Below are 12,145 nucleotides of genomic sequence, written 5' to 3' on the forward strand. Positions count from 1 at the left end.
TAAATGGACCACGGCCATGAATTAGTGTATTTTGCAAAAGATTAGGCTAAGAATCAATGGGTTTCGACACAAATCTGTAAACTCATGTTTCTTGTAACTCCAGCCTTCAATATTGATGGTTTCTGGAATTCACTCCGAGAGCGTCGCGCTCACGGTGTAGAGCAAGATTACCGAGCAGAGGAGGATCACGTATGAGCAACTGTTTGGGTTGCCCTGCATGAGCGGTAGGTTCTCCGGCGTATTCTTGTGCATTCCCGTGCCATGCGTCATGCCGCCATTGGGGGCCCTGGATTAGGCTCCTTCCCTCTCTCACCCCGAGCCTCTCGCTGGCAACCTTAGGCCTCACTCCGCCTTCACTGTTCGGTTCCCTCCCCAGTTCTCATTTCCAGACACTCAAAACCCCGGCATGGTGGAGCGGCTCGCGTCCTCGGCCTCCCTCCACCTCAGAGCAGCCTCGCCTTCCCCATCGACCCACCACGCTGCTGTTGCCTCCGGCCTCCGCCTGGGCTTGTCGCCAAAATCATGTTATACCTTTCCGGAATTCCAAGAACTCTTTTGGAACCATCCGGAACACTTTCAGAACTACCCAAAACTCTTTTGGTGCTCTTTTAACTCATTTATCATTTCTCCGGTAATCATCACTAGAACCCATTAAGCATGTGACCCTACAGGTTCGAAAATAAGCCGACATGACCCGGAACCCCTTCCCGTGAATAGTTAATACAGGGATCTAGACACCCTTATTAACTCCCGGATATTGATGAAGTTATCGAGCAAAGCTTTGTTTACAAATACCGTTCCCTTTGCTTCGCAAAACGTTTACAAAACCCTAGGTGAGATTATCGGTATCCCCATGATCAACTCCTTGATAACTATACCAGTTATCCTTGTTACCGGTTTCATTTTCTTTACTCATGTCCATGTTCTAGTATCTCATGATCATAACTGCAAGTGTCTCGCCAGATGATAATGACATCGTAACACCGAGTGGGCCCACAAAGTATCTCTCTTATCGTGAGAGGAGTAAATCCCAGTCTTGAACTATTGCTACCGATGCATACATTTCCGGTAAACCCGTAAGTCACCTTAATTCACATCCATTTACGGAGTGACATGTGGTAAACCCCAAAGTATCCATCTATCATGTTGGCATGCAATACTCTTATGGTCTAAGGAAAAATGAAACATGTACAAGTAATATGAAGTATCGATAACATTTCTCAGTAATTCATAAGTTAGGTCGATTCAACTCTGCTGTTATAATGACAACTGTATTCTCTTATATTGATAGCATCTTTGTTACATCAACAATGCTCATGATCAAGAAAACAAGATCATCATCAATACATGAGCTCCTATGCTATGTACGTCTACGGGCTGGACATACATGCCTTGTGCCAGACAGAATCAATCAAGATGCTTGCTTGCTTGCTTCTTTCTTGCAGCTTTGCATGAGGGCATTCTAGTGATTTGATCTAGTAAATTTAAAACCAAGAATCGCCATGTCCAACACGTCACCGACTCGGCAACCAACATAACCCGACCCCGACTTGGTACAAATACCTCGTCCGGTTTACTCACGTAGACCCTTTCCTAAACACAATCTAAACAAAGTTATTAAGAAAACCATGTAGGCCTCTTGACCTACTATGTGACTACAACCTGGTTAACTACAACATTCACCTCCATGACCGTGTAGCTTTGTCTCGATTGCTTGCATTCCGACTTTCTTCTTCATCTCGATGAACTTCTGTCATCCGAGGAACTTGGTTATAATGTCGGCGTCCTTTGTGTTCACGTGTTGAACCTCGATCATCGCTTCCTCAATACACTCCCGAACAATATCCATCAACAACACTATGTTGAGTCTACGTTGATTTGTTGTAGTGTTGCTAAGATTATTTATAATAAACCTTTTTACTTATTATAGAACATTTCTTGAACATATTATCGTAATAATAATGGTATATTTCTATCATATTTTATCAAATTAATCACATATTAATGCAATGTTGAAATATAGTAAACGGTCTGTAGACCTCTTGTGTGTCTATCAAATGTGAAAACAGTTACATTTACTTATATTATTAGGATAATATTTTGTAGCAACAAATTTTTCATGGTTCTCAAATTTTGTTTGATACATTTCCCTAAAATCATATTCTGCAACCAGATTTATGATATATGCCATCATGCTTAAATTTAATTTGATACGTTGCTCTTTAGAATCATCACTCGATTGAACCTACCAAGATATTAGAAGCTAGAGTATACCTATATGTATTCAAGTGTGTTCCTTTATCTTTAGGGACTTGAGAGTACATTTCTAGTAAAATATCTTAACAAGATAGTCTAGAGTTTGTGCTAGTTCAGAAAAAATATCCCAACGTATTATGTGTTTATAAGTAGTTTGTCCATGAAATGTTAGCTCATTTCTTGTTCTTTTCATTTTCAAGTATGATATTCATGTACCATGATGTTCATATAGTTATCATGCAAAGTTTTTATGCTTAGTGCATGATACAAAACTTAATTTTGGACCACAAGCACACACAAGAGAATTATAACAACATCTAGGTCTGCAATATTTTTTCTGTTGCGTTTTCCTTTGTTTGACACCAATTTTCATAAATTTGTAAATGTATAATTGTATATCATCTTGTCTATACTAGTTTTACATTAACCATTAGCAAGATTATATAAGTTTTGTATATTTTTGTTTTTTGAGAACCAGTTTCAATGTTATCTTTTGATAAAAAGGTAATTTTTCTAAATCATTGAAGGTCCATCTTGCACATGTGGCCGAAGCGTACTGTTGTGCGTGTGTTTAATCCTACATGGAGGAAGTCGACCATAATATATACCCGAAGGATCAAAGATGCCCTACGTTTTGATGACGGGGGATGTGCGACTGGCAAATTTAATCTTTTTCTTAGATGCTTTTAAAGGCAAGTACAAAAATGTAAGCTCTCTAGATATGCAACTAAGTGATACACTATACAATGAGTTAGAACAAGCAAGCAAGCTACACAAGGCAACAATCGAGTAAGTAATAACAGAGTAAAGTTAGGATCAAGAGGCTACCGAATGGAATGTAGATGAAGTGTAATAATAAGTTCACACTCTCGAGGGAGTGTTAATCTCCGTTGGAGAGATAGGGAATAATGAATAATCACATGACAAATTGTAATGTGTGTGGGTCGTCTCATTAAACTCGGGCCGCTGCACTGAATCAAAGCTCAAATAGTACTCCTTCCTAGCTATTCGTCAGAATCGAAGCTACATTGTCTTGTTGCGGTTGAGTTCTATCGTAGATCTTCATATGACTCTAAATGACCTCTTCGGTGTGGGTCGGGTCGACGATTGTCTATGGTGAATTCGGAGTTGCTTGCTCCCGGTTTTAGGGATGTCGATGTGCCTACTTGGGGAGAAGTGGTGCCGATGAGGTACATGTGATTCCTCGGTAGGGCCCTCCTTAGAGAGAGATGTATGGGTTTAGCAGGTTGTGATAGTTTTCACTCGGTTTTATGTTAACTAACTGGGCAATTCTCACTTTTTATTTAAATGTATGAAGCAAATCTTTTGCCTTAGTTTAAAATAATTTTATCACATGCGTGCAATGTCTCCTTGAACCTGGGGGCTTATCACGCCAGCGCGAGATGTTGGTAATACTGTAATACGACATCCGTGCTTGAAATGCAAAAAAGTGCATGGTCAGATCAAACATACACCGCCACCACGGGGCTCAAATCCCTTCTAGTCATCCTTGCCGCCCTGATACGTCCTGCTCCGTTGGGCATACACCTCACCTTCCATGTGTTTGACAAAATGTCTGAGCTATTTTTAAGATTCTTTTGCTCATTTTTAGGCAAACAATAGATTCGTCGGATGATGATTCTGATTACTAGGAGTTTGATCATTATATATTCAGAGAGTTTATCTATTCGCTTGTTTCAAACATTGATGACGAGGAAGATGCTGGCATATTGCGATGATCGTTCTCAACTTCAAGGGTTCCATAAAAGGTAGAATAGTTGTTGCCCGAGATAGGACAAGAGGCGCAAAGAGTCCCTACCGCGACTACATCCTTGTATTCCATGCACTAGTACAAAACAGGGCTTTCGTCACAGGGCAATATTCACATTAGTCCCGGTTCAGTCACGAACCGGGACTAATGTGAGCATTGGTCCCGGTTCGTGCGGCTAAGGCATTAGTCCCGGTTCACCTGGGCCCTTTAGTCCCGGTTGGTGCCACGAACCGGGACTAAAGGGTGTGATGCCCATTAGTACCGGTTGGTGGCACCAACCGGGACTAAAGGACTATCCTTTAGTCCCGGTTGGTGCCACCAACCGGTACTAATGGGCTTTGAGGCATTAGTACCGGTTCATGGCACGAACCGGTACTAAAGGGCCCATCAAACTCTACCCCCCTCTGGACCGCCTTTTCAGTTTTAGAAAAAACAAAAGAAAATGATGGAAATGTCAAAAAAATAAAATAAAATAAGTTTCCCATGTGATATGTGGTCTAGTTGTTGGGAAAATTAACAAATATGAATTTCGACTTTATTTGCAAAATCTCTCTGGAATTTCTTAAAATGGGCATAACTTTTGCATACGAACTCGGATGAAAAAGTTTTTTATATGAAAAATCATCTACTCGAAAAGTTACATCCGAATTTAACCGGGGGAACCCCGTTAAACATTTTCAAAATCCTCAAAAACCTAACAGAAAAAAGATACGGGGCTTTTAAGATCTGGAGAGGCAAAAAATTCAAAAAATTGCAAATTGTGGTCAAACTAATTATTCTAGAATATTAGTGTTACTAAATAATTATTTCAGTTTTTTTGAATTTTGGTCAAATCTGGTCAAACAGTGGTCAAACAATGGTCAAACTAATTATTTCAGAAATATTAGTGTTACTAAATTTTTTTTAAACAATAGTTTCAAACTCAAACAGTGAAATGTGTCACTTCATGCTCAAGCTAAATACCTGAGGGTTAATATAATTGACATCTTACTATTGTCAGGAAAACAACAAGTGCAGAGTTGGAAACGAGGGAAAATAGAACTCAGAAGTTAAGCGTGCTAAGGCTGGAGTAGTGAGAGGATGGGTGACCGTCCAGGAAGTTAGATGATTTGGAATGATGAGGGGTGATTAGAAATTAGAGGATAAATTGAGCAGTGATGAGGGGTGGTGATTAGAGATTAGAGGTTAAAATAATTCAGAAATTTGAAAATCAAAAAAAAATTCGCAAAAAAAAATTTCAAAAAAAAATATCATAAAATTTCCTTAGGTGGAGCTCCAGGCTGCGTCCACGTGGACGGCCTTTAGTCCCGGTTCGTGTAAGAACCGGGACTAAAGGGGGGAGGCATTAGTAACGACTCTTTAGTCCCGGTTCAAAAACCGGGACTAAAGGCCCTTACCAACCGGGACAAAAGCCCCCTTTTCTACTAGTGATGAGTTCTTTTTTTGGCGTTGCTTCAGGATGAGTAGTCGTTCGTTCTTGTGCATAGTGCATGCTATTAATAAATATGATCCATACTTCATGCCGTGGAAGGATTGTGGCGGACAACCGTAGCTCTCTCTTATGCATACATGCACGGTTGCTCTGAGGATGCTTGCATATGGTAAAAATGCAGATGCTATTGATGAGTACGTCTGGATGGGGGAGAGCACATGCATTGAGGCCATGGAGAAATTTTCCTACGACGTGCTGAAGGTGTGTGGATCGGAGTACTCAAAAGAACCAAATCCAAGGATACAAAAAAGTTAATAGCAATTGGAGTAGCAAGGCGTTTCCAGGTATGCTCGGTTCAATCAAGCTGACAGCAGAAAGGCCACTATCATACTTGAAGAATATCAAATAACTTGTGTATTTGGCATGCTTTCTTTGTCATGACAGGTTCTCAGAAAGGCATCAATGTGTTTGAGTGATCTTTGTTGTTCAAGAAACTTTGTGATGGAGATACTCAGGCGTGCAATTACACCATCAACAGGCATCACTACAACAAGGTGTACTACCTTGCCGACGGTATCTATCGTCAGTGGGAAGCGTTTGTGAATACTATACCCAATACCCAACATAGAAAACGATGTCCCTTTGCACAAATGCAAGAAGCCGCTAGAAAGGATGTGAAGAGGGTATTTGGAGTGCTCCAAGCTCGACAGATATTGTTCGTGGAGCTGCAATGACGTGGGATCCAGAGACACTGTGATAGATGATGACATGTTGTGTAATCCTACATAACATGATTGCGGAGGATGGCGGCGCGGGGATAGCACAGATACGTGATTTTGAGAAGGCCAGAGTACATGTCCGCCTCCCGAAGAAAGATGCATAGCACATTGTGAACTTTCTAGAGATTCATTGACAACTTTAAGATACATAAGTGCACGCGCAACCACTCCTATCACGCATATGTGGACCACACCGGAAATAATTGAATTTTATGTTTGAATTATGCACTCTGAAGAAATCTTATGTTTAGGCTATGTATTTTTTCTATCTAGATATATTTTATTTATGTGCTATATTCATTGCTACGTGTAATCGTATACATGTGTTTGCATGGATTTGGGGATTTCAAAATGAGGGTAATAATTGCAACGATGGTCATATAGGGATGGGCGACTTATGTCCCAAGATGCCTCCACAGACGTACACGAGGTCATATTTGTCCGGTCCAATTAAGTAGGTTGTCGACTCCACATATACAAACAAAGGGTTTCAACATCAAAAGAAAAAGACATGGATCATTTCATGGGAAATGTTTAGTAGTACTTGTATGGAAATGGTATCGATTCATAAATGTTTAGTAGTACTTGTATGGAAATGGGAAATGTTTGTTCGAGTTTTGCTAGGGTTTACGCACTACAGAATATCGTCTATTCAGTGACAAAAATACCTGGTGACGAAGAATGAATTGTCACCTAAAATCATTTTCTGAGACGGTCAATCATCACCAGGTGTTTCCCTCTCCGCGCAGCGCCCTCGGCAACTTTGGTGACGTTCCAGGCTGATTTTTTGCGACGTATTCAGCCGCCATTAGGCATGTTCATAATCTGCGACGAGTCTTAGTGTCACAGTAGATGTGTCCTGCTCAGAAAGACGAGGTAACAGCGGCTCTCTGAAGATGCAGTATGGATCTCCCCGTCCAGCCCGTGTTTCGGTGGCGCGTTAGCATCGTCGGAGGGCATAAGGAGGTCCGTCTCCGGTGGGTCTTGCAGGACTCGGTTGACGGTTGTCTTTGATGTATCCGCTCGAACCTGGTCTTCGTTCGTCTACGTCAATGTGTCCTCAGGTTGGATACTTCCGATCCACGCCTCTGTTCATCGGCGGCGGTTGTTATTTTGGTGCGCCGGTCCAGTGAGGCCTTAGCACGATGACTTTTCAACTGTCTACTACAATAAATTTTGTCCGGCTTTGGTGACGTATGGGTGATGACGGCGGCACGCCTTCGGCTCGCTTCAGTACTTGTAGTCGTCGCTAGGTGGTCTACGGGTCTAGATGTAATTATTATTACTATTTTTGATGTTCGTTGTACCATCAGGATTGATGATAAATAGATTTGAAGTTTTTCCGCAAAAATAAATAAATAATGGAAATGGTAGCGCACTGGCCTACATTCAGAGTGAGCTGAGTATTTTTCTCCAGGTCAAAAGCAGAGTATAAGGTGAAAAGCAGAGTAGTCATCTCGATCAGCTGTTTGTTGCTGGCTGTTTGGGTTGCGTTGCATGAGCGGTTGGTTCTCCCGCGTATTCTTGTGCACTCCCGTGCCACGCGTCGTGCCGCCATTGGTGGCCCTGGATTAGGCTCCTTCCCTCCTCTCTCTCACCCCGAGCCTCTCGCGGCCACCTCAGGCCTCACTCCTTCGGTTCCCTCCCCAGTTCTCTTCTCCCGACACTCCAAACCCCGCCATGGCGGAGCGGCTCGCGTCCTCGGCCTCCCTCCTCCCCAGCGCGGCCTCGCCTTCCTCGTCGACCCGCCGCGCCGCCGTCGCCTCCGGGCTCCGCCTCCGCCCGTCGCCCTCGCGCTTCTCACAGGTCCGTCGGTCGGTTCTCTCCTCTTCCTGTATGTCCAGCAAGTTCGATTGGAACTACCGTTGCCGAGCTGCTCGCTTACCTGGTTCTACTCAACTGCGCAAGGAAGGCTGCGAGGAGAGTGCGCGGTGGCGCTGGCGCCGCCGGGGTGGTGCCACGGCTGCGGGTGGTGCGATGCATGGCGGCGTCGGAGGCCGCGCAGCTCAAGAGCGCGCGGGAGGACATCAAGGAGATCCTCAAAACCACCTACTGCCACCCTATCCTGGTACTGTTCAGCTCTACTCTCTAGGTTGCAAATCCATCATCGTATTCCTGCTAACAAACTGACATTATATTGCATTGCATACCCAAACTGAAACAGAACAAAGTTTGAGCGTTCAGAGCATCTCTATCAGACCCCTCAGAAAACATATTACTAGTACCATTTACTGAATCAATAATTTAACTTGTCTCCCTCAAATGTTTTCTTCACTTGCCGATTTATGAGCGCAAAAGTAGGGAGGGACACGCTCGTCCGCCGCTGCCGCCGCCGGCGAAACTGGGGATTGGGTTGGTCGCCGGGCCGCTGCCTGGCACTGATCCCAACGGGCGACGACGAAAACAGTTGGTGCGCCACCCGTGCCACTGTTGTTTCTGGTCCGCGTGGCACTCGGCAGTGTCTTTTTTGATGGAGCAGGTGTTGTTCACCTGTGTGCTTTGCTTCTTCAATGTTTGGCATCATCGATGCTGTCAAAGGGAGTTGAGATGAGTACACAGGACCACATGATCAACGCTCGGATTAGTGTGCTAGCCTTGGATCGATTCACAGTTGTTGACAACAAGCAAAGTCTCGTGTGCGTCTGCGTGCACCAGCAGGCGGCATCGGTATTTGCCTTGTTTGTTTGTCAGTATTGTCTTATCAACAGCCGAAATGTAAAAGGGCACAACTCTGGAAAAAAGAAAAGGAAGGCTCCCAACGAAAGTACCTGTGTGTGTGTGTGTGCTCTCAGATAGATGCAGGTACAAGCACAAGCGTGCTAAAAATCAAACAGCAACAAGGGGGAAGAGGTTCAGAGCCAGGATGGGAGAGGGAGTGCTGCTGGTGCCGGTTCCTCATCATTCCTCGATGCCGCCGTGCTCACTGCCTCCTCTGAGTATTTGTAGCTGCCCTCCTGGTAACTGTACCGAGTAGTAGTACAGGAGAGGCTCCCTAACACTTACAGGAGTGAAGGGTGCAATACCATTGATACCTGATGGAGACGAGCTCATCTACAGGCATAATTGCGATGCATGTCAATTCTGTCAGATGATACGAAACAAGTATCATCAATTCTAGGACACAAACCTAAAAATTCCCATCATCGTATACATGTCGTCACATATCACATGCAGGTGCTAAAACTTTCTATTATGTTCAGGTCCGTTTGGGATGGCATGATTCAGGTACATATGACAAAAATATCGAGGAGTGGCCGCAGAGAGGCGGAGCCGACGGAAGCTTACGATTTGATCCTGAGTTGAGTCATGGAGCCAATGCTGGTATTTTGTCAGACTAATTTTGAGCCTCAAACCTTTGTACCTTGCCAAGTGTAGGGTAGTAGCTAAACCACTTGGATGTCTTGTTGCCAGGTCTTACTAATGCTTTAAAGCTTATTCAACCAATCAAGGACAAATACCCCGGTATCACTTATGCGGATTTGTTCCAGTTGGCGAGTGCTACAGCAATTGAGGTTTGAGCCTTTCCTCTGCTGAATTATCTTACCAGGTCATTCTGAGAGATGCCCAGTAGATTCTATGCACGTACTAATTTCATTTGTCAATCTCATTCCAGGAAGCCGGTGGCCCGAAACTCCCGATGAAGTATGGGCGGGTAGATATCACAGCACCCGAGCAATGTCCACCTGAGGGGAGGCTTCCTGGTCAGTGTTTCTGACAAATTCATGATTTTAGGAGCGATGTCTTCTTCTGCGTTTAAATGTCTGAATTTGCAATTTGGGAGAGTACTTATCAAGGTGAATAAACTGACTGGTGTTAAATGTCCATGTTACCCAGATGCTGGCCCACGTTTACCTGCTGAACACCTTAGGGAGGTATTCTATAGGATGGGCCTTGATGACATGGTGTGGGACGATGCGAGGAACTTGAAAAAAAAAAACATGTCTGCTTGTGTGTTGCTGATAACTTGAGGTGTTTTGTGCAGGAAATTGTTGCATTGTCCGGAGCACATACACTTGGAAGGTCGCGCCCTGACAGGAGTGGCTGGGGAAAGCCAGAAACAAAATATACAGTATGTTCTTCAATTAGGAGTCAAAACTCAAAACCCAAATCATGCTATAAAAATCTTTGCAACCTTGTTCTTGCTTGATTCTTATTAGTTTCAACTGGTCGCCAATCATCTGGCCAAAACTAAGCCCTTACTTTTACTGTGCGTCTACAGAAGGATGGGCCTGGTGAACCTGGAGGGCAATCATGGACGGCTGAATGGTTGAAGTTTGATAATAGTTACTTCAAGGTAGACTCCCTTTCTTTCATGCTTTGCCGATTAAAATTTTGATTGGAGTGTCGATCATTTGAGGTGTCAACAATGGTTTCAGGACATAAAAGAGCAAAGGGATCAGGAGCTTCTAGTATTGCCTACAGATGCTGCGCTATTTGATGACCCATCATTCAAGGTAAACCTCATTGCTCTCACTTTATGACTGGTGATGAAGTAATGATGCTATAAAATAGCAAACCCTAAATTCACCTTTTGCGCACACGCAGGTATACGCGGAGAAGTACGCAGAGGACCAGGAGGCATTCTTCAAAGACTACGCCGAAGCCCATGCTAAACTGAGCAACCTTGGTGCAAAGTTTGATCCTCCTGAGGTGAGCCCACCATCCTCGCATGTCCATGCCTAAAGAGCAAACGCGACAAAAAGGAAGTTCAGATCTTTAGGCTCTTGCATTCCACATGTACTTCTTCTAGCTGCTCAAGTTTTGGTAAAACCTGACGCATGATTTGATATTACCCTGAAGGGATTCTCGTTGGACGCTGACAAGGGTGCCGTGGCAACTGAAGAGAAGGCGGTTGCTGATCCAGCACCAACAAGTGATACCAATGGCGCAGGACCACAGCCAGAGCCCTTCGTTGCCGCCAAATACTCTTACAAGAAGGTTTACACTTATGCAATCTATGCCTTGCTCTAAGATGTTTGGACGGAGCATGCTAGTGTAGTGCACCAAAAATTAAATATGGGTGGCTCTGAGAAAATTGTTTGTCTGTGAATTTTTGTAGAGAGAGCTATCCGACACGATGAAACAGAAGATCAGAGCCGAGTACGAGGGCCTTGGAGGCAGCCCAAATAAGCCTATGAAGTCCAACTACTTCCTCAACATTATGATCGTGATCGCAGGATTGGCATTCTTGACGTCTTTGGCCGGGAACTAAGAGCGGTGGTCCGACGAGTCTGTCTTTTTTTTTCATCTACTGTAATTAACCATTTTCCAGGGACTGATCGACATGCAAGATGAGCATGTGAAACAAATGCAATGCTTTTGGTCATCTTACTTTGTCTTGAGTTTTCATCATTCAAAGTAAAATGAGGCAAAACCAGTAAATTGCTGGAAACACTGAACTGGTAGATCAACAAATCAATATGATACCTGATTACAAGAAGCTAGATTTCAAGGAGGGCAGCCTCCATCGACTTTTGCTGGTTCCCCTAGGACATTTTTGTTCCATGTGTGTTTAAAAAATATTGCGATGGTTTTTTGCAACTTTTTTTGCCAAATCATGGGAAAATGTTTGAATGATGTATGCACATAGTAAAAATATTTGCACAATGTGTTTGAAATGTTCCAATATTTCAACATTTATGTACAATAAATTCCTTAGCTGAGCATTGTGGAAATGGATATCACAGATGGGCCTACGTATCATCCTCTCCCGCGCCTGGAATGGGTATATTGCCCTAATGGTATAAGATAGTGTGGTTTTCGGGCTGCAAGGAATCATGGACACAGGCCCACCAACCTGTACTTTTTGATCCAAAGAGAAATGGGCTCCAGGAGAAACTATCATGATCCAAAAAACATAGTGCAAACCTAGAGGACACTGGCAGTATAAGTACTCTAGAAAAACTC

The 12,145-nt window shown here is 43.6% G+C and overlaps 1 protein-coding gene across 2 annotated transcripts; it reads left to right on the plus strand.

The window, feature by feature from the left end:
- Positions 1–7,771: 7,771 nt before the first annotated feature.
- Positions 7,772–11,564, plus strand: LOC123146328 (probable L-ascorbate peroxidase 8, chloroplastic). Of its 2 annotated transcripts, none has more exons than XM_044565973.1 (12): positions 7,772–8,044; positions 8,151–8,306; positions 9,439–9,559; positions 9,650–9,750; positions 9,852–9,939; positions 10,073–10,140; positions 10,221–10,307; positions 10,458–10,532; positions 10,615–10,692; positions 10,784–10,888; positions 11,039–11,176; positions 11,298–11,564. In XM_044565973.1, the coding sequence occupies exons 1-12, from the start codon at positions 7,919–7,921 to the stop codon at positions 11,448–11,450; spliced, it is 1,296 nt and encodes a 431-aa protein (XP_044421908.1). In that variant the 5' UTR covers positions 7,772–7,918; the 3' UTR covers positions 11,451–11,564. The 2 variants fall into 2 exon arrangements, with proteins under 2 accessions (XP_044421908.1, XP_044421909.1); XM_044565974.1 differs by having other exon boundaries at positions 10,073–10,110.
- Positions 11,565–12,145: the final 581 nt, after the last annotated feature.

The sequence above is a fragment of the Triticum aestivum genome, chromosome 6D, assembly GCF_018294505.1.
Source record: "Triticum aestivum cultivar Chinese Spring chromosome 6D, IWGSC CS RefSeq v2.1, whole genome shotgun sequence".
NCBI lineage: Eukaryota > Viridiplantae > Streptophyta > Magnoliopsida > Poales > Poaceae > Triticum > Triticum aestivum.